Source organism: Anolis sagrei, chromosome 2 (assembly GCF_037176765.1).
Source record: "Anolis sagrei isolate rAnoSag1 chromosome 2, rAnoSag1.mat, whole genome shotgun sequence".
In the NCBI taxonomy this organism is placed as follows: domain Eukaryota; kingdom Metazoa; phylum Chordata; class Lepidosauria; order Squamata; family Dactyloidae; genus Anolis; species Anolis sagrei.
The window spans coordinates 132,224,102-132,249,222 of record NC_090022.1 but is presented as its reverse complement, the minus strand read 5'-3'; the positions used below and the strand labels follow the sequence as shown (position 1 = coordinate 132,249,222).

The 25,121-nt window shown below is 40.5% G+C and overlaps 1 protein-coding gene across 1 annotated transcript; it reads left to right on the top strand.

Annotated features, from left to right (window-relative positions):
- Nucleotides 1–349: 349 nt before the first annotated feature.
- On the top strand, nucleotides 350–24,016 carry DNAI2 (dynein axonemal intermediate chain 2). The gene is made up of 14 exons (XM_060764253.2): nucleotides 350–482; nucleotides 4,250–4,440; nucleotides 5,550–5,711; nucleotides 5,851–5,972; nucleotides 7,961–8,103; nucleotides 10,161–10,274; nucleotides 12,482–12,621; nucleotides 12,855–12,977; nucleotides 15,811–16,034; nucleotides 16,930–17,065; nucleotides 18,577–18,723; nucleotides 19,483–19,716; nucleotides 21,911–21,955; nucleotides 23,850–24,016. The coding sequence occupies exons 2-14, from the start codon at nucleotides 4,258–4,260 to the stop codon at nucleotides 23,907–23,909; spliced, it is 1,833 nt and encodes a 610-aa protein (XP_060620236.2). The 5' UTR covers nucleotides 350–482; nucleotides 4,250–4,257; the 3' UTR covers nucleotides 23,910–24,016.
- Nucleotides 24,017–25,121: the final 1,105 nt, after the last annotated feature.

The window sequence follows — 25,121 nt, the reverse complement described above, 5'->3', positions numbered from 1 at the left end:
ATTCATTCCAGTGCCATAGAGGCATCTATTTATATCTCTCTTTCAAAGACAGAGACTTGCGAGGATATTACTGCCTAAGGAGGAGGACTCTGACTTTGGGGATCAGGGTTCACTCTCTCAGCCTCAGGGAGAAGCTCTTCTGGGGACATCCTGCCAAGATACCTCATGGACAGGCTCTGTTAGAATGACTACACGTCAGACACAAAAACATTCTGTACAGTAGGAAGGAACAATGGAACGGGGTGCAGGCGGGGGGGAAATCCTGCTGGTCTTTCTTCCCTCATGGTCTATTCTCCGTCCGTGCCCCTTCCATCCCCCCTCTCTAGTTTTCAGATGGTTCCGTCCTCCTTGTTGCGAAAATGGCTTCTCTCCCTCTCGCTTCTTCTCCTTTAGCCCCGCCTGAATTCTTGGAGCGGTTGCTAGGAGACGAGGAGACGCTACGCCAATCGGCGGGATTTGCTGCCCGGCTGGGAGAAGCGAAGGTAAAAGGGAACTGGGGGCGGAGGAGGGACAGGCATGGAAGGCTTTTCGTGTCGGCGTATAGAACTCGCGCGCACTCTCGCTCTCACACTCGTAGCCTCCCTTTAACGTCGCCCCTCTCGTCCCGTCCCCCCCTTCCCGTGGAATGGTACAGACTTCCTTTCAGGGGAGCCTTTCAGGAGAGGGAACCGGGGCCTGTACCATTCCACGGGGGATAGGGGGAAAGTAGTCTGATCTCTACACATAGAATCATAGAATCCTAGAGTTGGAAGAGACTTCATGGGCTATCCAGTCCAACCCCCTGCCAAGAAGCAGGAATATTGCATTCAAAGCACCCCTGACAGATGGCCATCCAACCTGTTTAAAAGCTTCCAAAGAAGGAGCCTCCACTACACTCCGGGGCAGAGAGTTCCACTGCTGAAGGACTCTCACAGTCAGGAGAGCTGTAGAACTACACTGTAGTTCAGACCTCCATACACAGAAACAGTGAACTGGCAACAACTCTTCCCTTGTGAATTCCTCAGAGTTGTCTGTTTGGCGGATCTCTCTTTGAAAACAGGTTCCAGGGCTACTTCATCCAATCCACTGCGACAATGGCATTGACATCTTGGGCCCACCCCCTGTTTCAATATCAGCCAGCACGCCAACGCCTTAAATCAAGAAATAGTTTTCTAAGATCTACAGAGATACTTGCAGAAACACCTCAGCAAGCGAGAGTCCAAAAGTGGCAGGATGAAACCTCAAACCATGGCTGATACCAAATGAGAGACTCCCTCCCGGACACCCAGCGGACAGGCAACTTGGAAGGTGCTGAACAGACTGTGCTCTGGCACCACAAGATGCAGAGCCAGTCTTAAGAAATGGAGTCACAAAGTGGAGTCCACGACATGTGAGTGTGAAGAAGAGCAAACCACCTACTGCAATGCAGACTGAGCCCTGCCACATGCACAATGGAGGATTTGGAAGAAATGCTGAGTGCTGTGGTACTGGGACAGAACAGTTGTGCAGTTGAGCAGCCAGCTAAGAGCTAAACCGATTAGTGAAAATTTAACCACAGGGGACTAGTAGCACAAAAGAACACAAGCAATGTCACTTGGCTGTAGCCAAGCAGAACACCTGACCTACAGACCTAGATAGGGCCAACATGGGAGTGCAGAGAAGAGCAAACCACAGATCACCTATCACAATGCAGTCTGAGCCCTGCCACATGCACAATGGAGGGCCTTCTTGCAGCAACATCAGAGGCACTCCAAGTGGCCAGATACTGGTCAAAGGACATTTAACATAATTGCCAAGTTTTTACATTTTTTAAAAATACATTACAACTATACCCTCAGTTTGCTTCAGATGTGATAAATAAATAAATAAACTGTGACAATCCCTTTATTACAGGAGATAAATTATGTGTTATCAGTATTTCTACCTGCAATCACACAAACCTATGAGGTATACTCTGCAGCACCTGGTTCTGCTTGGTGGCCTCCCACCCTGATATTAACGAGGTAAAGGCCCACCCTGAAATTTTCTTCCTACCTTGAAAACCTACATTTCTTTTCAGTTGGTTTTACTGATTGTGGGTTTGGGAAACTGTGTTCAAAAACACTGGAGGGTTCATAGAATCATAGAATCATAGAATCAAAGAGTTGGAAGAGACCTCATGGGCCATCCAGTCCAACCCCCTGCCAAGAAGCAGGAATATTGCATTCAAATCACCCCTGACAAATGGCCATCCAGCCTCTGCTTAAAAGCTTCCAAAGAAGGAGCCTCCACCACACTCCGGGGCAGAGAGTTCCACTGCTGAACGGCTCTCACAGTCAGGAAGTTCTTCCTAATGTTCAGATGGAATCTTCTCTCTTGTAGTTTGAAGGTTGACATTGCTTTGCCTACTGTTGCCCTGCCTGAGCTCTGACAGACTTGCACAGAAGCCATCAAAGTTTCTAATTTCCCAACAGTATTTTGCTTTTCTGCATACATTTGAGATCCCAACATGAAACACACGTGGGAATATTGCATCACTATTTTTAAAAATATTTTATTGTGTATTGTTTTACCCCACTCCCACCCTCCTCCTCCCCTCCCCCTGGACATACAATTTGTATCATAAACTCCAGAAATTATATTTGAAATACCAGTCTTAATCTCAATTTTTTCCACTCCACTTCTTAATATATTCTCTAAGTAATTCCTAACTGGATCCCACATACTTTATTATAACATTTTCTATTTTACCTATATTGTTCAATTTGTAATTTGTGATTTCCATATTTAGCATATTGATTATATAACTATACCAGTTTGCCAGAGTCCACTTTGTTTTATCTTTCCAACCTCTCACTAAAACGATATGCACACATGCATTTGTCAACCACTCTTTCTTTTTGCACATTATTCACTCCTGGTATCCTTGCATGTAATACATTTCTATTGTCTATTATTATTATTTGAAGATTTAACATTCTATTAATTTCTCCTTCAAACATTCTCCAATATGCCTGTACTCTATCACATTCCCATATCATGTGATTAAACACACCTCTTTGTTTACAGCCATGCCAACACCTGTCCTTTACCCCAGGTAAAAAACGTGAAAGTTGTGCAGGTGTCCTATACCATTTTTGTAACATTTTCCTTCTTACTCTCCTTAGTACATTATATTTTTCATTTACTATATTACTTATTCCCCTTTGGATATCTGCCCTCACAATTTCCATATCCATTCTCCACGTTTGAAATATTTCCTCTATTATTTCTTCTTTTATCGTTATAATTTGTTTGTCTAGTTCTCTTGCCACTTTTTTCTCATCTCTCAATACTGCATCATTATTCATCAATAAAGTCATACTCTAGATCCATACTGACAAATAATGCAGTTTGAACTGTGTTAATGCAATTTGGACGGCATTGAACTGCATTTTATGGATCTATACCCGGCATAGGCAAACTTCAGCCCTCCACGTGTTTTGGACTTCAACTCAGACAATTTGGCTATTAGGAATTGTGGGAGTTGGAGTCCAAAACACTCAGAGGGCCGAAATTTGCCCATGCCTGATCTATACTGACCATATACTGTAGTTCAACTTGCATAATTTTAACAATGTAGATCAAGCCACAGTTATTGTTCAACAAACATCTGCAACATTTTTTGCAATTTTGCTCCCTATGCTGGGGAAAATGGAAGGAAAAAGGAAGAGGGGCCAACCAAGGGTAAGATGGATGGATGGGATCCTTGAAGTGACTGGCTTGACCTTGAAGGAACTGAGGGTGGCCACAGCCGACAGGGAGCTCTGGCGTGGGCTGGTCCATGAGGTCATGAAAAGTCGGAAACAACTGAATGAATAAACAACAAATGCTCCCTATGGAATTTCCCAAAGTAATTGAATCCCAGTTTGATGGGAAGAAGGAGTTTTCCTCCAATAAGAGAAGACTTTTTGAATAAACAATGAGGGGAAAAATCCAAAGAATAGAAAAGCTGTTTTAGATTAAGATGTTTAGAGTGGTGTGACTGTTTCACTACCATAGGTGTTTAAAAATCAATACAGTGTGATCACTTCAGCTGTATTTACCTCCCCTCATTGTCTAGTCATCAGTTAATTAGAGCTGACTTTTACGCTCTTGACAATACCCTTAAGCCAGGCTTGCTCCTCCTGGCTGCCTGCCCAACTTCCTTCTTCACATTTTGTGGCTTGTGCAATTCATGCACTGTTAAAATGATAATTCAGAAGTGACAACAGAAATGCAATATGAGGGCTTTTTTTCTTTCCCTATGAAGGGAGCACGATGGAGATAGTCTATGTTTATGTGAAGAAGCGCAGTGAGTTTGGGCGACAATGCAACTTTTCAGACCGGATGGCGGAGGTCAATGTGGACATTCAACCAGATCCAGTTCAAGCTATGAATTTTATTGAAAGAGATCCCATTGACACTGGAATTCAGTGTGCCAGTGACATGTCAGAGCATGAGGTACAGTGCTTACATTGCTTTTCTGTCTGTAAACACCGATTTCTAGTTTAAGTGCATATGCTGAAAATAAGGATCAATCCTAATGTTATCTCACTTGGATTATGACTATTATTAATAATGGCCTTATATGTGAATTCTGTTATGATGGCTGAGGGTGTGTTTGCCCTTATATTTGCCATTGCGTGTTTTCAAGTCCTTTCTGACTTAGAGTTTTCTTGGCAAACATTTTCAGAAAAGGTTTGCCATTGCCTTCCTCTGAGACTGAGAGAGTGTGACTTCCCCAGGGTCACCTAGTATAGATTCAAATCCTGTCCCCAAAAGCCATAGTGCAATTCTCAAACCACTCTTTCCCTCTATATATATACCTGCCCAATCATTAAGCTCTGCCCAAGACGGTGGGTATTCCTTTGTGTCACACACTTGTGAGTACTGTGGTGCACAATCTGGACATAGAACAGAGAGCTTCCTTTTCTTTAGTATCTGCCTCCTCTTCTGTCTCTGTTTTGGGGTTGCCTTCTCCTTGGAAACCTTACTAGCAACAAGATTTCCCTTATTTAATGCCAAGTTTAATCATGGCTAGTTACCCAAGCAGGAAGCCCCCGGTTGCACAGTGGGTTAAACTGCTGAGCTGCTGAACTTGCTGACCGAAATGTTGGCAGTTCGAATACGGGGAGTGGGGTGAGCGCCTGCTGTTAGCCCCAGCTCCTGCCAACCTAGCCGTTCAAAAACATGCAAATGTGAGAAGATCAATAGGTGCCACTTCAACACGAAGGTAATGGCGCTCCATGCAGTCATGCCGGCCACATGACCTTGGAGGCGTCTATGGACAGTGCCAGCTCTTCAGTTTGGAAATGGAGATGAGCACTACTCTCCAAAGTTGGACACAACTAGACTTAATGTCAGGGGAAACCTTTACTTTTTACTCACCCAAGCATTTGTGATCTCATGGGAATATGATTTCATTTTTGAGCCACCACACTGCAGTTTTTTTTTTTTTTTTTGCTTTGTTTTAGATTGATTACCCTGATAACATGGATGAAATAGAATTGTTTTAATAAATAATGTGTTTCAAAAACCAGAAGCAAGTTAATAACTGTCTTTTGTACCAGGTTAACACAGAAAGGTTTGAAATGGAAACTCGAGGCATTAATCATTTGGAAGGTGGGTGGCCAAAAGATGTCAACCCACTGGAAATGGAGCAGACCATTCGTTTCCGGAAGAAAGTTGAGAAGGATGAAAATTACATCAATGTCATTACGCAGCTTGGCAGTGTAAGGTTCTTTAGGTCCACCTTATTTGGGCATCAGCTTGGCTGGCAATTTTCCATGATTTTCTTTTTGTTCCCATAACACCCCACCTTTTGTTCTTTAGTCATCTAATGATTGATTCCGTGGGGTTTTTTTTTTGTAGTTGATGGATCATTGCATCAAACAGAATAACGCCATCAACATTTACGAGGAATACTTCGAGGAAGAGGAGATGCCAGGAGTTAGCGATGAAGCTCCATCCGCAAAAACAATCAATGTTTTCAGGTAACTCTTTAGTAACCTTTGTGCTTTCAAGATTTTACTCTTATTATCCATTCTGAGATAAACCTTAGTTTGGTTATATTAGATGCTATTCAGTAGTTATAGACTGATGTAATGCATGAGAAGTGAATATTGTTGCAGCACCAGTCCAAAAGGTACCATGAGCATTGTTGTTGTTGTTGTTGTTGTTGTTGTTGTTGTTGTTGTTGTGTGCGTTCAAGTCATTTCCAATTTATGGTGACCCTGATCAGGGCTTTTTTTTTCTCCAAGATTTCTTTTTCACATATGAACCTGATAGTTTCCCAAGATTGGGTTTGGTTATGATCATAGCTTTCCCTGTACCCCTTTTCCAATTACTAAGGCTGGATCTACACTGCCATACAATCCAATTTCTGATCTCAGATTGTCTGCTTTGAACTGGATTATATGAGTCTACACTGCCAGATAATCTGGGATCAGTAACTGAATTATATGGCGCTATAGATGAGGCCTCACAGCTGAATCCAATGGCAGACATGGAGCTGAAAACTCATTTCACTGCTAAATGGCTGGGAAACATTTAGGAGAAAAAGAAGGCAAAAGTTTAGGTAGAGAGATAGGGTTCTTGGCCCTGTTCCTATTCATCACTATCTTAGTTGAAGCCACATGAGAAGGAATTGATTTTTATTTCTAGAAATTCATATTGAATTCTCATTCATCGTGCAGTCTCCTACTAGGTTTCCTGTTCCAATATTCCAAGATGCTGAAAGCCTTATTGATGTTGAGTAGTGCTTTCACTGATGCCAGATTTGCATCTATTTATTCTTTCATGCGGCAACTGGTTTATTTCTACAGGACCACAGAAAGTGCATTGCTGAAAGGCATTTGCATAATGAACACAGAGTTGTATGGCTCACTTGATTCAGTTGTCACAGCTTGGAAGAGTTGCCTTTTGGATTGTAACTCCTAGAAACTCCCAGCCCATATAGCTATGGTAGGGGATTATGAAAACTGTAGCCCAAATAAATACCTTTTCCAATCTCTGGTCTTGGCATATTTTATGAAGACGTAAGAAAGAATCCATGGGTTAATCAAGCAATAATAATAAACTTTATTTATACCCTGCCACCATCTCTACAAAGAAAGGGACTTGGGGCGGCTCACAAAAGCACTCCATAAAATAAACAATACATAAGCATAAAAACAATAACAACAGAAAACTGTAACAGCAACCACAACGAATGCACATAATGTCACATAATAATGAGATTATTAACATTTATAAAATCCATTAGTGTGTGCAAATAAAACTGGCTGTCTTCAATTAACGAACTAAAGTGCGGAGTGAATAATCAGTCCTCACATGCTCTCATTTCAGTCTACTCAAGGTCAAAGACCCATTCAAAAAGCCATGTTTTTAGGTTAGAGTGAAAGGTTTGGAGTGTGGAGGTTAACCTAATCTCTCTAGGGAGGGCATTCCAGAGCCAGCGAGCCACCACTGAGAAGGCCCTCTTTCTCGTCCTCGCCAACTGTACTTGATACAGTGTGGGGCCAAGAGAAGGGCCTCTCCGGAAGATCTCAGAGCCTGCACCAGTTCATAGAAGGAGATGCAGTCTCAAAGATAGACTGGACCTGAAATGTATAGGGTTTTAAAGGTGATAACTTGCATTTTGAATTGGGCCCAGAAACTTGCCGGAAGCCAGTGGAGCTGCTTTAATAAGGGTGTGGTATGCTCCCTATAGCTAGCCCCACTATTAATATGGCTGCCAACCTTTATACTAACTGCAGTCTCAGAGCCGCCTTCAAAGACTTCCAATGCCTTCCAAAATAATTTGTTTGGAATCAAAGCTTACAAATATTTGTGTAGTTTTCCTGCTAACCACCCCAATGAAAGATTTCTGTAGTGCCTTTTCCACAATGATCAATGCTATAATAAATGCCTATCAATGTCATGGTACAGCCTACCATGTTTTAAGCCAATGAATGCCACTTTCTTTTGATTTATCCAAAAGGGATCCAAACCTCATCAAAAGAACAGCCACACATCTTTCCTGGCACCCTGACAGAAGCCGAAAACTGGCAGTATCTTATTCTAGCTTGGAGTTTCAACGGAGTTCAAAAGACATGAGCTTTGACTCATACATCTGGGATCTGGGTAAGAAGAGAAAAGACAGGCAATGCAGGCAGTGTGTGATTTTCCTAGACAGATGGTTCACCCAATACCAGATGTTAATCCTGGTCTTATTTAATTTTATAGGAGCCCCCAGTGGCACAATGGGTTAAACCCTTGTGCTGGCAGGACTGCTGACCGAAAGGTTGGCGGTCCAAATCCGGGGATCTGGGTGAGCTCCCATCTGTTAGTTCCAGCTTCCCATGTGGGGATATAAGAGAAGCCTCCCACAGGATGTTAAAACATCCGGGCGTTCCCCTGGCAACGTCCTTGCAGATGGCCAATTCTCTCACACCAGAAATAACTTGCAGTTTCTCAAATCGATCCTGACATGGGAAAAAAATCAATTTTATACTGGGTTAAAATAAACTGAACTGGTGAGCTGCTATAAAAAGTCTCTGGTTGTACTGAGAGATGAAAGAAAAAAATTCTGGGATATTTTCTCTTGACTGCTCTCTATTAAGAAGCATTCATTTTTGCTGTTATACCCGTGCTACCTGAAGTAAAGAAAGCAGCAAGTTCCTCTGATCTTGATTTTGCCCAGTGCTTACGTATTTACCAATTTATCTGGTAGCGTCTTCTCCTGTGACTAGAGGGGAAACGCAATAGACCAATAGAGGAATAATCTATTGCAGTGTCCTTCCTCTGCCATTTTCCTGGGAGAAGACTTTAAAACAATAATGCTAAGAAGCTGATGTGGAAATGTGGGCTACTAGTATTCTAACCAGCAAATTATTATTTTCTCCAGTTTAGTCAATTTTGTGGACTAAATCTCAAAGGTTCTGTAATGTGGCTCCTGAGATACAAGTTCTGTCTCCTGGTTTTGTTTTGTTTTTCTTCATCTCTATTTTTGAGTTTGCCCCATCTTCCAATTCAAGCGTATTTGCAAACAGGGATCATTAAAAGCGTGAAAGCCTCTTCCTCCTCAAAAACAAACAAAAAAACTGGAAATTTTCAGAAAAGTTTAACATATTTACAAGATATTCTTATATAGTTTTTTTCCCCTGAGATTATTTGTAAGCACAGGTAGGACTCAATATTGGAAATCTTTCAGATGTTACAGGAATAGTCTAACAATGCAGGCCGTGATTCTGTCAAGCATATGCTTCCTGCAAAATGACATCAAGTTCTTTGTATGACTGCTCTTTCCTTACTGCTGTAACACATGAAAAAGTATGTCTTGTGCTGAAAAAAAAAACCAAAATTATTTGATATGTGAAAGAGTATTCCAAGCAAACTTTCTGTTTCCAGTATATCCATAAAGATTATCTAAAGTGAAGGAACAGAAGATAGAGATAGCTTAAAATGAAACTTATTTTATGTAGTTTACTAAAGTAAAAAAGAGCAACCAGCCCTAACTGCCTCCCCACACACCATTTTTCCTCAAATGCTTATTTTCTTTAAAGTGAATGTTTTGTATGTCTTCCTGACACTAAGTTCAAAATATATAATAGCTTCATTTCCCCCCTTTTGTTGTCAAGTTCAACCTTTTGTCAAACTATAAGCATCAGACAAAAGCGAAGAGATGCTAAATTTCTTAGAATTTAGCATCTTGTAATTCAACTAGAAAACAAAATAAAATAACTACTTAATATATCTTTAGTTGCTATAATTATAGTTATTGTCTGAATAAAACATATTTTACATGTTATTTTCCCAAAGATTACAGGAACTATATTATACCTTTGTGAGTTTAAAAAAAACATAACAACCGTGTTTCCCCCATTTTTACCCAAATTTGTGGGAAAAATAGGGCAGTCTGGAAATGTTTCAGAACACAAAAACTTTCATTATCTTCAAAGTTTCTAGAAGTTATGCCTCTCCGGGTATCATTGCTGAAGGCAGATAAGGGTGGGAGTAATATGACATTATACTGTTATAGTTCTTCGTGATTTATATCAATACTGGGAAAAAGAATTGGTTGTCTTCCTTTTAGGGATTAAAACTGATGAATCTTCCATTTCTTATATTAGAACTGGAACCTCTATATCAGGCATGTTTTTCTTCTTCTTTAACTATATATGTCTTTTCCTCTTTCTTAGAAATCCCTAACAAACCAGAAATGGTTATCCGGCCCACCTCACCTCTTGTTTGCTTAGAATACAACCCCAAGGATTCCCATATCTTGATTGGGGGATGCTACAATGGACAGATTGGTAAGAGGAAGTAAATAATACAAACAAAGCCAAAATAAGGGGGCATTGATTTAGTATAATGATTTCTATCTTGGCTCTAGCGGAAGTTTCATTACACCAGTCTTGACAGTGGGAATGTTGAAATGAAAAGTAAAGGACAGCCTGCACACTTTCAGATCATATTTAATATAACTTTTTAAATTGACCCATTCAAATTAGAAAGAGCTTCATTACATGTTACTGATACACACCTCATTTCTGGAGAAAAAGCTGAAGAAACACTACAGTTGTATAATCACTGTGATCTCTCAGTCCTTTTTCAGAGGATTTTCTGTAGCCAGCCTTCCCTACTTCAACTTGAATAAATAGCATGTCTTTGTAGAAGACCACCAAAAAGTACCAGGTGCTATAGCTATATCTCAAAGGAAGGAAATAACAAAACCACCCCTGAGTCTTCCTTGCCTCAGGAAACACTATGAATTTTATGTGCTTGCTATAAGTAAACAGGTGACTTGAAGGCACACTTTGTAATAGCAGGAACAGCTCTAAAGAAAACAGAAAAAAAATATTGTCGAAGGCTTTCGTGGCCGGAATCACTGGGTTGTTGTAGGTTTTTTCGGGCTATATGGCCATGTTTTAGAGGCATTCTCTCCTGATGTTTCGCCTGCATCTATGGCACTATCTCACTACCTCTGAGGATGCTTGCCATAGATGCAGGTGAAACGTCAGGAGAGAATGCCTCTCGAACATGGCCATATAGCCCGAAAAAACCTACAACAACCCAGAAAAAAAATTACTTTATTTCTACACCGCTCTATCTCACCCTGAGAGGGACTCTGAGTGGCTTCCAATTTTGGCAAATATTTAATGTCATAGTTACACAAAAACAAACAATACAAACATAATTAACCATTAAAATCAAATAGACATATAAATTATAATTAAAACAATGCAATTTAAAACAATTAAAATATGTAAATTAAAGCAGCAATGCTGATAGTACACCTATTTGTTTCCCATGCCTTTCATTTTGGAGGTGGCTCCCATTATAGGAAACAGAAAATGGGATGACTCACCCTATTCATTCCATGTGTCCCACTGTATCGCACAGATATCTCAAAGCAGTTAGCCTTACTATTCTGTGTAAACCCTTTTCCTTACCAATATGCCTTCAGAAAATCTTTCTAACCTTTTTCAAGGTGGAAAAAATCACATAGAAGCTTGGAAAGCACAAAATGGTGCTGAAATTGAGAAAGGAGTGTGGTCACCCAAGAAACTCAAGCTGAAAACATTGAATGCCATTTTTTAGCTCCAAGGCTTGGGGTTGTTCAAATGGGAACAGTAAGATGTAGCACTGCTTTTGTGAATTGTTGCTTCAGAATGGCCAGGCATCATTATTCATAATTGCCTCCCCATCCATTTGATTAACACAATGTACCATTGTTCTGAGTGATCCACAAAGTCTCCCATTTGCCAGCTCCATTTATGAGCCTATTACTTTTAGATTCTCCTGTGACCTTTGATTTAATTACACTGCCTTTTATTGTATTAGTTGCCATTTCCAGCAGCAATTGGATACGACAGAGTATATGTTAGAGGGATGTTATCAGGCATTCCTTAGGTGATGGACGAGAGAGTAGATTTCACTTTGTCCTTCACAAGCCTCCCCAGGCATGCCGTAATGGCCCGCTGAATTGCATTCTGTCACTTCCAATTCTTTAATTATAACTGAGATGTGGACGGTGAAACCAATCTTCTGCTGCATCTGCAGACACCAGCTCTTCTTCCTGTTTTTTAAGAGACAGGGACCTCTGTAAGATAAATCTTTGCTAATGGGCCAATATTGACATGGGCCAGAAGGATACAGCATTTGTCTCAAACACGTGGAAACTTTCTACTTTTGCTCCAAATCATGGATGATTTATTTTCCTGTAGAAAGGCAACCAGTGAATCCAAATAATAATAATTTCAGTTATCATTTTGGCTAAGTTAATCCATTCATTATAGCCTCAAGATAATTTTGTATTGTTTCATCTGATCTTTCGGTACCCAACTTGCCCCCTAAAAGTAACATGGCAAATAAAATAATGACTCAGAAGAATCTGAGCAGCTCTTTTCATGTGGAAGACAGGCAACATATTATAGTGAAGGCAGCCAGGAACTGAATGGAAGAGGTAACTATAGAACTGTTAATCATTCTTATTGACTGACCCTCCCCTGTCCCTCAGCTTACTGGGACACCCGTAAAGGAGGACTGCCAGTGGAATTGACAACTGTGGAGCTTGGCCATCGTGATCCAGTGTACAGCGCGATCTGGCTGCAGTCAAAAACTGGAACCGATTGCTTCTCTGGTTCCACTGATGGACAGGTAAAGTACGGTGCAAGATCACCCCGGAATTGTACATTTTTGCCACAGATAATGCTGTCACAATAGAGTGCCTTTGTGTGGCACTGATGGTGAACAACTACACCAAACCTATGAAGAGGGTTGAAAACTTGGGGGCCTCCAGTGTAGTCAATGGTCAGGGATGATGATGAAATGCAAAGCCCCCTATGATATAGGCCAGAAAAGTATAAAAAACAACAGCTGTTCTTTTCCAGGTCTTGTGGTGGGACATTCGTAAGCTATCAGAGCCCACAGAATCACTGGTAATGGATGTCACCAGGAAAGGAATCTTGGAAAATGCATTAGGAGCCATTTCCCTGGAATTTGAACCAACTATGGTGAGTGTTTTCTGGATAGGCTCTCATCTATAAGTTTTAGGGCAGGTTTTGCAGCTTGGTTGTCTTTTCCCATCTCTTAGGTTTGCAATACTAATGTACATATATATGAGTTTCAAAGAAATCGTGACTGAAAGAGGAAGATAAAATGGAATAAACATGTCTGTCAAGGTGGTTGGTCGAAATTGAAATATAAAAAAGAGATATGCATAGAAATCCAAACAGAACGTACAAAAGTTTCATAACATACAATATAAAATACTATACTGATATTTGAAATCTGATGAGTAATTAAGAGCAACATAGAGGAACAAACTGGATTTTAAGGAATATCAAAGCAGCAAGATTGCTAAGTAAAATGAAGAATAGTAGCATTTTTAGTCTCTTTCTAGCATGAATATCTCAACACACATGTTGGAATATTACTTCTGAGTATTGAGACTGTGCTAGATCTTTTAGACCAATGTTCCTTAATGTATCTTCCGACCAACTTCGACCAACCACCTTGACAGACATGTTTATTCCATTTTATCTTCCTCTTTCAGTCACGATGTGAAAGTCCAACAGTTTTTTGGTTTTGTTTTTGTTTGTTTTTTTGCCATTGTGCCAGAGAATGCCACCATATTTGTGTCCATTGGCTGTAACTGTTCCTTTCTTTCCTGGTAATTCACTGCAGTCTGGAAGCTAATAGGTTGTGGACTTACACCTGTCCGTGGACAACGTGCTTGACTTGTATTGCCTTAGACTTTAGCCTCCAGTGTGTATAGGAGGAGATCACAATTGTTGAAGGTTCTTGCCACACTGAATTATTCACACTAGTAGGTAATTGCCTTCCTCTTTCAAAATGAAGGACTGTGTTTACAAAACATGGGGAGTCCATATACTTGCTATAGGAACAAATATTATAAACTACTGTGAAATAGATCAATGAAGTCCCTTATCATTTGCTGAGTGCAGACCAAAGTCATTCAAATTCATATGAGCATCCCTAAGTTTGGCAGAAAATTAATCTCCTTACTTAGTTGATGCACAAAGATGATTTCAGGTGTTATTTCTCTTACCTTGAAATAGATTTTTCCTTTAAACACATATGTATGTAATAATCTTATTATGAAGCCTGAGGATCCTATTGTCACGTTATTACACTATCACTACTGCAAGTGCTACAGCTAGGCCCTATTTCTCTTCTCATTGTTTTATTGGAACAATATCATGGCTAAACTGCCTTTCGATCTAGATATTGCATTACTTCCAAGATTTCTTAACTAAGAACTTCTCTTTCTCAGTTCTTAATAACCGGCACGCATGCTCTATAAATTAGAGCACCAATGGGAAAACCATGCAACTTTAAGTAATAAAGTACTGCTACTCTCCATATTAGAGATAATATATTTTCAAACACAATGTTAAATCTTCTAAAACGGTTGCTACCTTGACTTGGTTGCCAGAAATTACTTGCAGCTTGTTAGGGGCTTAATCTCTCCAGTCAGGAGGGATTGTATCTTGATAAGCATCTTTATCTCTCTGTTACATGGCCAAGCAAGCCCCTAATCACAGAGGTTGCAGGTTTTTTGAGAGCCAGCAGGGAGGCTAAATTGATAAGTACATCACATATGCACACACGCACATGCTGTTGCCCATCATATAAACCTAACTTGAAAGCTTTGAAAAGAAAATGAGTTCACAGAGTCTGAAGATTATGATTCTTTTCTTCACTGTAAAAATTATGTGGAGTGGAGCAGAGAAGCTTGGGATCATCTTTTTGTGCTGTTCGTCTTGTAATCAAGTTCTAAAACAGGGATGAAGAAACTTTAGTCTTTAAGATGGTTTGGCTTCCAACTCCCATCAGCCTGCTATGACTAATAGTACATAACTGGATGGACTGTAGTCCAAAATATTTGGAAGGCTAAAGAACCCCACTCTTGGTCTAAAGTTAAGATGTAGATCCACATTAAGATCAATATCCAGGGTCACTTCAAAATTTGGCAATACTTTGCTGCTTCATGCCATGATGATTGTCCATCTCTAAACCCAGTTCAAGGAGAAATTGACTAGATAAATAAAGACAATAAAGGGGAAGAGTGGGATATTAGGTCAGGAACTACCAAAAGTTTCTTGAGGCTGGCTGGAGCTCAATGGCCTTTCAAGATGGACTAAGGGAAAATGAACGGTCCACTGTTGGCTCAAGATTTTAATGGTAATAGAAATTGCTATTTTCCAGCATGGCTTGAGACAGATCCATTCTTTCAGATTTCAAATGCTATGTATAGTCAGCCCTTTGTGTCCAAGGATTCTGTATCCACACGTTCAACCATCCATGGCTGGACAATACCTTCCCCACAAAACCACACATCCTTTAAAAAGCAAAGTTTGATTTTGCCATTTTATATAAGGGACCCCATTTTAGTATGTCAGTGTATATAATAAGATTTTGGCATCCATGGATTACAGGGGATCCACCTAATGAATTCCATGGGGCCCACTTTATTTTTAGGGACAGATTGTTAACAATTCAACAGACATTCCTCCATCTCCAAGCAGCCTCAGATTTGCATTGTTGATTATTAATACAAGGATCTTTTAAGGTTGTCTTATCTCAGAAATAGCTACTTGGTCCAGCTATTTGTGCAGATATTGCTGCTTCTATAGGGCCAAAGATCTTTTTTTTCCCCTCTTCTGACCAAGCTTTAGACCTGGACTTAGTCCTAATATGATGTGTCTATCCTCACCACCCATTGATACCTTCTTATGGACAATATCCGTTCATGTTTTTTGACCTGTGAGGAGATGCCATAGCATACTTAAGTAACAGTAGCATTCTGTTGGTTTTCCACAGCCAACCAAGTTCATGGTGGGAACAGAGCAAGGCATGGTGATTTCTTGCAACCGTAAAGCCAAGACACCTGCTGAAAAAATTGTCTGCACATTCAGTGGGCACCATGGACCCATCTATTCCCTTTCTAGGAATCCTTTCTACCCCAAGAATTTTTTGACAGTAGGGGACTGGACTGCACGCATCTGGTCAGAAGAGAGCAGAGAATCCTCAATCATGTGGACTAAGTAGGTAACACATTCTTTTAATCTTTCATCACGATGTTGACGATTTTAATAACATATATGTGCTACTGATGATGATGATAGCAAATTCCTCTGTAGTGTAGATGCTTCAATGTCACTAGAGTCAGTCCTAGCTGACAGGTTGACTAATGGCTTCTTTTTCATCCTATCACTTCATAAAGCACATCAGTTGTGAATCTAATAATTCCTCATCCTTTCCTCATTTAATTTCCATTTTTGTTTACTGTATATACTCATGCATAAGTCTAGAAAGTTTAGTCAAAAATGAACCCCCAAATCCTGAATTGACTTATCCACAGACCAGTGTAACTCTTATAAGAAAAAGGAACCATCCCCTTATTGATTTTAAATCCTTGCTATATCACATCAAAATTCATAATTTTGGCCCCCAAATTTGTTCTAAACTTATATGTAGGCATGTATGATACATCTGTTATCTGCTTCAAACAGATTAGATGTTTTCTAACCAAGCAACGAGCACATCACAACAGTGCTAACCCATTGAATGAGGCCTGATTTCCTGTATGTAACATGCAAGGTAGCATGAATCAAGAGAAAAATGAGTCTGGAGTAGAGGAAAGCTGGTGGTGTTTCCCTTCCCAGCCTTGCTGTTCTCAACCTATTTTCCTGTTCATAATAAGAGTACAATAAGTAGGTGGGCATTACAAAAGATAGCAAATCGATAGGTTCATCTTACTCTTTTGTTATAGTGAGCACGCACTTAAGAAGGAATGCTTTGAAGGAGGGAAACAACTCCAATGTGTCTATGTAATGAAATATTTATGTATATGAAATCTATACCATTTTTGAGCAAAGCCTTCACAAATCCACATCTGTAACAAAAAATAAAATTACCAATTGTTGTATTTTTCTGCAGATATCATATGGCTTACATCACAGATGGATGCTGGAGCACCACTCGGCCAGCTGTCTTCTTCACCACCAAAATGGATGGGACTCTTGATGTCTGGGACTTCCTGTTCAAACAGAATGACCCCACGCTCAACTTGAAGGTTACTGCAAGGGAAGAAACACACACACACAACCACTAGCATTAGATTTATAGGTTCTAATCTTTTTCTTCTGAGAGTTCTGCTCTCTTGATTGTTGAGATTTTGTTGTTGCTAGTATTTGCACATTAAGGGCCCTTCCACACAGCGCTATATCCCAGAATATGAAGGCAGAAAATCCCAAATTATCTGCTTTGAACTGGGTTATCTGAGTCCACACACAGATAATGTGGGATTTTCTGCCTTCATATTCTGGGATATAGCGCTGTGTGGAAGGGCCCTAGAAATCACTGGTTGGGTTACTTTTCAGAAGTTCTTAATCACTAAATTGGGTTTCCTTAACCACATAGCCTACAGATGGGTCTGACTACAACTCCTAATATTCCAACCAGTACAGTAAGTGTCTGTGTTGATTGGGAAAGCAATTTGCTATATATATATCTCTGAAGGAAATCCAGTGGAGGAAAGCTATATTGAATAGCTTGTAGGTCTCAAAGATGTGTTGCCTTCTGTTTGTCACTTCCAGGGAAAACTTACGAGTGTATGGCCATGTTTGAACATGACACATATCCTTATTTTGTTGTAGTTAAATGTGTTTGAAAATTTCTAAAGTAGTGTGTATGTGTGCAAATGTTAAATTAGGGCAACTCCGTGGATTTCATAGGCAAGAAATACTCTGAAATGGTTTGGCCAATTCCATCCTCTGAAATAAAGCCAAGAGCATCTGGTTTCCATTGGTGCTCTCCCATCTGATATTTATCAATGCTGACCCCACTGGGCTTCCAAGATCAAAGAGGATCTTGTACTTCTAGGGTGTTAATATTTAAGCCTATATAGGAGATTTAAGAGAGACTGCTTCTGGAACATGGCCATACAACCTGGAAAACTCACAGCAACCCAGTGATTCCGGCTATGAAAGCCTTCAACGACACATTAAATCAAAACTCATGATTGAAAATTGACTGAGTAGGCCATTGAGGTGGGTCTTCAATTGTGTTTAACTGTCGGAGCTTTTCTGGCAAGTCATTCCACAGTTATGTGGTGGCTGATTAAAATGTCATCTGGGTGATAGTTACCAGTCAGGTCTCTGGCAGGCTGGAGTAAACATCTGCCAGGAGGCCTAACTGTTCTAAAGGGCTGATTGTGTAAGAGAAGGCAATCCTGTAGGTAACCTGGACCCAAATCATGTAGGGCTTTAAAAGGTCAAAACAAACACTTTATATTTTGCCCGGGAACTTTTTGGCATATAGTGGGTCTTCATCTTCATTTAAGCAACATGTTCCAGCAGGCCATTCCCTGTAACAGAATAAAATTATAAATAACATCTATTTGCTTTCAATCAATTTAATGGAAGGCTGGAATTGACGTGTCCCCCAAACCTTGAAAAGGTTCTGAAATCCTGGTGTTTTCTTAAAAAAAAAGAAAAAAGAAACAACAACCCAAAGCTCTCATGATATGCACACAAACATAAAAACAAAGAGCTTTGTCTCCTGAACTGGGTCTTTTCCCAACAGGTCTGTGATGACCCTCTCTTCAGCCTACGCTTACAGGATAATGGACGTTTCATTGGCTGTGGCTCCAAGCTGGGCACTGTGACACTACTGGAATTCTCCTCTGGCCTCTGCACTTTGCAACGGAATGAGAAGAACTTGGCCTCCGCAGTAAGTACTTCGTTCCTGTGGGAGGCAAATTGTGAACCAAGGTGGGCATAGCTCCCTTCAAGAGTAAAAGGGGGGGGGGTAGTGGGGGTGTGTGGGTGTGTAGTGAGCTCAGCTTCTCTAGCCTTATTCTTTTCCAGACATCCATACCTTGCTTCAGTTCCAGCACAGCTTTTTGCTCATTTCTTACTCTGTCATAAACACGTGGGAGAGCTTTCTGCTTTTTTTCAACCTCCTCTTTGGAGTGAATGGGAAGTTCCACACAACTTTATTTATCCAATTTGCATTCCATTTGTTTTTTTTAGAAATACCAAGGATTTATGGAATTATTTTTTATTCCTTACAGCTCTTTGGGTTTGGTTGGATTGAGGCCTCATTCACAAAGGGACTACAATCCACTTCAAAGTGGATGAAGAGGGTGAAGGTGTCCTGTTGACATGCAACCCCTCCCCATGCGAGCTAAATCTATCCCATCTTTTCATATCAATCTTTATCTATATAATGAGCATAAAGGAAGATAAAATACAGCTCTTCCTCAGTGTTCCCACCATTTAGAACCCCGGACTGGAAAGTGCCAACTTCTTCTCTTCCCATTTTCCTTTTAACTTGATTAGCTACGCCGAAACAGTGATTGCTAGGGGGTCTGAAATTGTGGAGGAATGTACAAGGCCCAACAAAAATGTGTGGATTCTCTTGGAGAGAAGGGAATACATGGTCTGGAGGCAATTCAGTTACCCCCTTTCGAACTGTAACCCTTCCCAGATGTTTGAGCGAGAGACTAAGCGGGAGAAGATTCTGGAGGCGCGGCACCGTGAAATGCGTCTAAAGGAAAAGACAAAGGCTGAAGGAAAGGAAGAAGACACCAAAGAAGAGGTGATGGATGAGAAACCCACGGAGACCCTCGAACGCATACAGAAGGAGTTCTTTGACATAATTGAAGGAGAGCTGAAGCGCAGGGAGCGAGCACGGGCCAAGTTGAAGACTTTTACAGGCCAGGTAACATTGAGAAGAGAGAGAGTCTGGGGGCAATGGAGAAGAGAGTCCTAGACATTTTCTTTTAGTTGAAGGGCACAATGATATTTAGCACAGCCACAGAACAAGGGAGGCTGGGGAGGGGTCTTAAAATGTATGCCAGGTGTTGTTTAAATAAGTGTATTAATCCCATCAAGGTATGAAGGAGGCAAAAAAAGGGCAGCATAGTTATGTCCATTCATAGAATCATAGAATCAAAGAGTTGGAAGAGACCTCATGGGCCATCCAGTCCAACCCCCTGCCAAGAAGTAGGAATATTGCGTTCAAATCACCCCTGACAGATGGCCACCCAGCCTCTGTTCACTGTGATTGAATTTTTAAACCTGGAAACTTGATGTGGGAAATGGCTTGCAGACCAGTAGTGGTCCGCAGACCACTGCTTTAAGTAGCATAGCTCCTAAATCTGCAGGGAATGGATGCAAGGTCAGCTCTAGTGGCAGGACAGAGTTTTTCTACACATAATAAGTCTTTCATATCAAAGAAGCAACTTAACTATGCTTGGGATTCGAAATCACAGTGTCAGTTCCCAAGCATCCATTTGGTGGGTTAAATTGTAGATTGATAATTCACAGCCCAAGAGGAATTTTTTTTCTTAGTGTCTTGATTTTTAGATCTATTCCTGGGGTTATTTGGGGTATTGATTCAGAAAATTGCATTGGATAGACTACATCGGCTTTAATTTCTTAGATATGATTATCATGGTTTTCTGTGGACAAGTATATGAAGGGTGGTATATGGCATATGTTCTGTGCGTCAAAAACTAGAGCTGATAGGAGAAAATTGGTGCCTTTTTTAGAATCAGCAGGCCAAATATACCCAGAAAAAGGGCTAATATTTGAGGCACCAAAATGTGTGTTGGCCAGTAAATTCATTAATTATAAACATTGGAACCCCCTGTGGCGCAATGGACTGCGGACCACCAGGTCTGCAGTTTGAATCCCAGGAAGAGCACGGATGGGCTCCCTCTGTCAGCTCCAGCTCCCCATACAGGGATATGAGAGAAGCTTCCCACAAGGATGGTAAAACATCAAACAGCCAGGCGTCCCCTGGCCAATGTCATTGCAGATGGCCAATTCTCTCATCAGAAGCAATTTGCAGTTTCTCAAGTCACTCCTGACACACACACACACACACAAAAACCCCCCACCTTGAACTAATTCTTAAGTTTCTTGGCTACTTCTATCCTTCCCACATGAATGGTGGAGCCCCCAGTGACACAATGGGTTAAACCCTTGTTCCAGCATGACTGAAGACCGACAGGTCAGAGGTTCAAATCCAGGGAAAGCACAGATGAGCTCCCTCTATCAGCTCCGGTTCCCCATGTGGGGGCTTGAGAGAAGCCTCCCACAAGGATGGTAAAACATCAAAACATCTGGGTGTTACCTAGGCAACATCCTTGCAGACGGCCAATTCTCTCACACCAGAAGCGACTTGCAGTTTCTCAAGTCACTCGTGACATAAAAAAAACCATAAACACTTAACCTTTTGTTCGGGGTGCCATCAAAAGAGGCGTACAAACATCTGTAAAACTATGAAACAATAACCTAAATGTTAATATTACCACCAAAATGTAAACACACTATGTGCAGCAATATTTAAATGTTCAGAAGACACCAAAGCTAGAAAAACAGCTAACGCACAACCAAAGAGAGAATAGAAGTCAAACCAAGGACAGCAATTTTGTTGATTGATTTGGTTAGTTTATTTTTTAATCTTTTCTACCTTGCCCTACATGAAATCCTCTCCCTTCCACACCTATGACTTTCATGCCATAACAAAAACAAGACAATTAAAGCACAATGAAACCAATGAAAGAACAATAAACACATTTTCCTAAGTTTTCTGAAATCTAAAGTAGATTTGAGATTTTCATCAGACTATAGATGCCATCAGCCATAAACAGCATAATCTGTGGCGTGTGGTTATGGAAGCTGCAATCCAACAACCTTTGGAGGATTACAGGTTGCTCAGCTCTAATAGAAGTGAAGGTTCTTCAATTTCCAGATTGTTTAGGGCTTAAAAGATCAATATTTGTATATTATGAACAGAAGTGGGGAAAGTTACCTTTTTGGACTGCAGCTCCCAGAATTCCATGGTTATGAATGTTCCAAGAAGTTTTTCATGTAACCCATGTATTGTAATGCCCTTTATTTTCCAGGACCAAGAAGGTGAAGATGCTGAGGAAGAACTATTCCTTCCAAAGGCCAGTATTCCTTTCACTTACCCACGTACTCTTTCATTTATAGAATGGGAATTTTATTTTATGACCTCCTTGATATTCAAGATGGACCAATGGCAGGCTCCTATTTTAGAAGATAAATCCAATGGGCACTTTTCCCACTAAACTGGCCAAACAAGGAGTATCAGTAATTTCCATAAAATAGCTGTAATGGTTCTAAGAAAAATGCCATATCCATTTTAGGATGTGTTTACCAAGTAAATTGAAAGGACAAATATGTGGCCATCTCACAATCAATTCCTTTAGCGAGGTGTAACCGGTTAGAGTGTGTGAGTGCACAGAGGAGACTTAAGATGCTTCCTCACAACCATTTAACCTGGAACAGAATGCAGATTTAAGGGATAAGGTGTGTGTGTGTGGATTGCCTACACAGGAATGACAAAACACAGTTTACACACCCACCTTAGTTCCTGACAAAGGGCTGCATCAGCAATTGCTTAGAGGTGGCAGAAACAAGACAAGAGCTGGGCCAACAAGGGGAGGCTCCCTTTCCCTTCTTTGGCTGGGCTGCACTTCCACAACTGCTGATTATATTTGTGTCCCACACTCTACGATCACTCCATCCTTTATCTTGTTCAGACACAGGACGGAAGAAACAGATCTTTAGGCTTGAATCAGGATTTATTTATTTATTTTGTATCAAAAGCATTTCATAAATTAGTATAAAACTGATAAAAAATAGAAGGAGCACAGTGGCTAAATATCTTTTGACCAAAACAATTCTTCCTTTGTACATGAGGCAGTGCATAGTGGACAAGCATACAGATGCAGAGTTGTTTGTTCTGCTCCATAGTCACACAAGGTGTTGGATTCTTTTAGGTAGTGCCATTTTGCCAGGTTGTCTTTTGATCTGCTCACTACACTTCTGAGTCTTTTCACGGACTTCCAAGTTGCCCATTCTTGGTTTGCCCCTGGAGGAAAACCCTCATTTGGGGGGGGGGGGGGTCCAGTTGGGATTTCCTGGTTTAGCTGCCCAATGGGATACTCTTGCAACAGCTGGAGGAACATTAAGAGGAGTGGTGGTTCTCATGAAGCTTTTCCTTGATTTGAGTCTACCGGGAGGAGACTAATAGCCATGCAGTGGATGGTTTTCACAGTATTCAACCTTATTTCTCTCAAAGTTAGCAGCAACTTCCCATCTCACAACGGTGGGGGGAGGGGGGCAATGCCAGCTAGCTTGTAAGACATCCTGTGATTATTCTGCATGCTTCATTCAATGCTGTGTTCACCTGATTTGCATGGGCAGACTTGTGCCAAAGAGGGCAGGCATTCTCGGCTGTTGAGTAAGTCAAGACCAGGGCTGATGTTCCTATTAATTTTGGGTCTGCAACCCATGTGCTGCCAGTAAGTTTCCACCGGATGTTATTGCATGTAGCTACTTTGTGCTTGGTGTTCATGCAGCATTTCCTATATGTTAGTGTTCGATCTATGATGACACTGAGATATTTAAGATATTTAGCCTCCAATTTAAAACAAATTTATACAGTTGTGTGACATTTATAAATATATATATAAATATACTTTAGGGAGCTTTAATATCACTTAGTACTGCCTTTGAAGAAGTGGGTTCATATTCAGGACATCTCGTGCTAAAATGAAAACCAGCTAGCTTTAATGGTGCTGCCATATTCCATTCCCCCTTCCTTTCTCCTATTTATTATCCAGTATTTATTATCTATTAGGAAACACAAAATATTTTATCAGCTGCTAGATATTTGTCCCTAAAGACTATGTGTATATGTCTCTGTCAATTTTCAATTTTATCCAGAATGTGAGATTTATTGCAGGGACTGGTTTGGGAAGAGCTTTCTTGCGAGGGAAAACCTGAAAAAAATAAAGAATTCTGCTTTTACTGCAGGAGGAGGAGGAGGAGGATGAAGAGGAGGAGAAGAAAGAGGAAGAAGAGGAGGAGGAATGATTCCTGGAGTTGGTGTATAGAATTTACTTTCCTTTTGTATGTTGTTCCCTATTTTTATTTTTACACAAGAGACGATATTAATAAATGCAAGAGCATTTAGGCCTTTATTGTCTGCTCCATTTTAATCAGAACCAGTGTCCAACTGAGCATCTGAGTGTCTTTGCCATGGGAACTCACAAAAATCCTCAATGTCAGAGGGATAAAAATAATATGAGATTACCTGTGATCGTTGGTTTGGATTATGACACTTGACAGGGAACCACCAGAGGAATTTCAGCATACAACACTATTAAATATGACATGCAGGATGAAATCCATGAATAAAGAATGATAGAAATAAATTTCTTTCATGGGCAGTTCTTATTGCAAAAGAAAAAGCATATATTTGTTGATTGCATTTGGATATGAATGAATCAACAATGTACCATGATTGCAGAATGACAGCTGCCATATAGTACCTTGACATTAATGGATATAGTTTATCTAATGGTTCTTCTGATTGTGTATGATATGAGTTATGGTCTAAAAGGTATTACAGAAGATCTTGGGAGTTGGAGAAAACTACCTGGATCAAGAGCCAAAAATATAAGCACAGATTGAGCTATATGTTGTCAATTGTGCTAAGCCCGTTCAAAAACACCTTGCCTCTCATATTTCTGCCTATTCAGGACTTTGCTGAAGAAAGAAGTCACAAATATGTCCTACATACTCAACAAAACCAGCCTGGAGTTGTGATTTAAGTGTTAAGAGTAGGATTTCAGGACACCAGTTTTCAAATCCCTGTTTAGCCATGGAAACCCATTGAATGCTCTTGGGGAAACACTCTCTCTGCCTTAGAGAAAGGTAGTCGCAACCACATGACAAATGCTGAACAGATCTTGACAAAAACTCATATTTTTGTCATAAGTCAGACACTATTTGAAGGTGTGTAACAGCAGTATCTCCTTAAAACATGCTTCTAAAAATTGAGTTGGTTAGATGTTTCAGGCGTCAGATACAGAACTCCTGATTTTACTGTGCAGATGATTACAAAGGAAATCATAGGACCAGTTTGAGTTTAGCTAATGATTTCACAAATCACAGAGCACTGGTACACATTAAAGGCTTTCTTTTGCATGCTTTTATGGAAGTTTGTTGTCTGGCCACCACAGTTTAAACCTAGCTTGAAACTGCATTAAATTGTCAATGTAGATGGTACCTGAATCCTTGGAT

What these genes read in the sequence shown, in the direction of transcription:
- DNAI2 (XM_060764253.2), top strand. Translation starts at nt 4,258, where the DNA reads ATGGAGATAGTCTATGTTTATGTGAAGAAGCGCAGTGAGTTTGGGCGA. An exon ending in GTGACATGTCAGAGCATGAG is followed by an intron (nt 4,441 to 5,549) that starts GTACAGTGCTTA and finishes CTTTTGTACCAG; the next exon opens with GTTAACACAGAAAGGTTTGA. An exon ending in ACCCCACGCTCAACTTGAAG is followed by an intron (nt 17,066 to 18,576) that starts GTTACTGCAAGG and finishes TTTTCCCAACAG; the next exon opens with GTCTGTGATGACCCTCTCTT.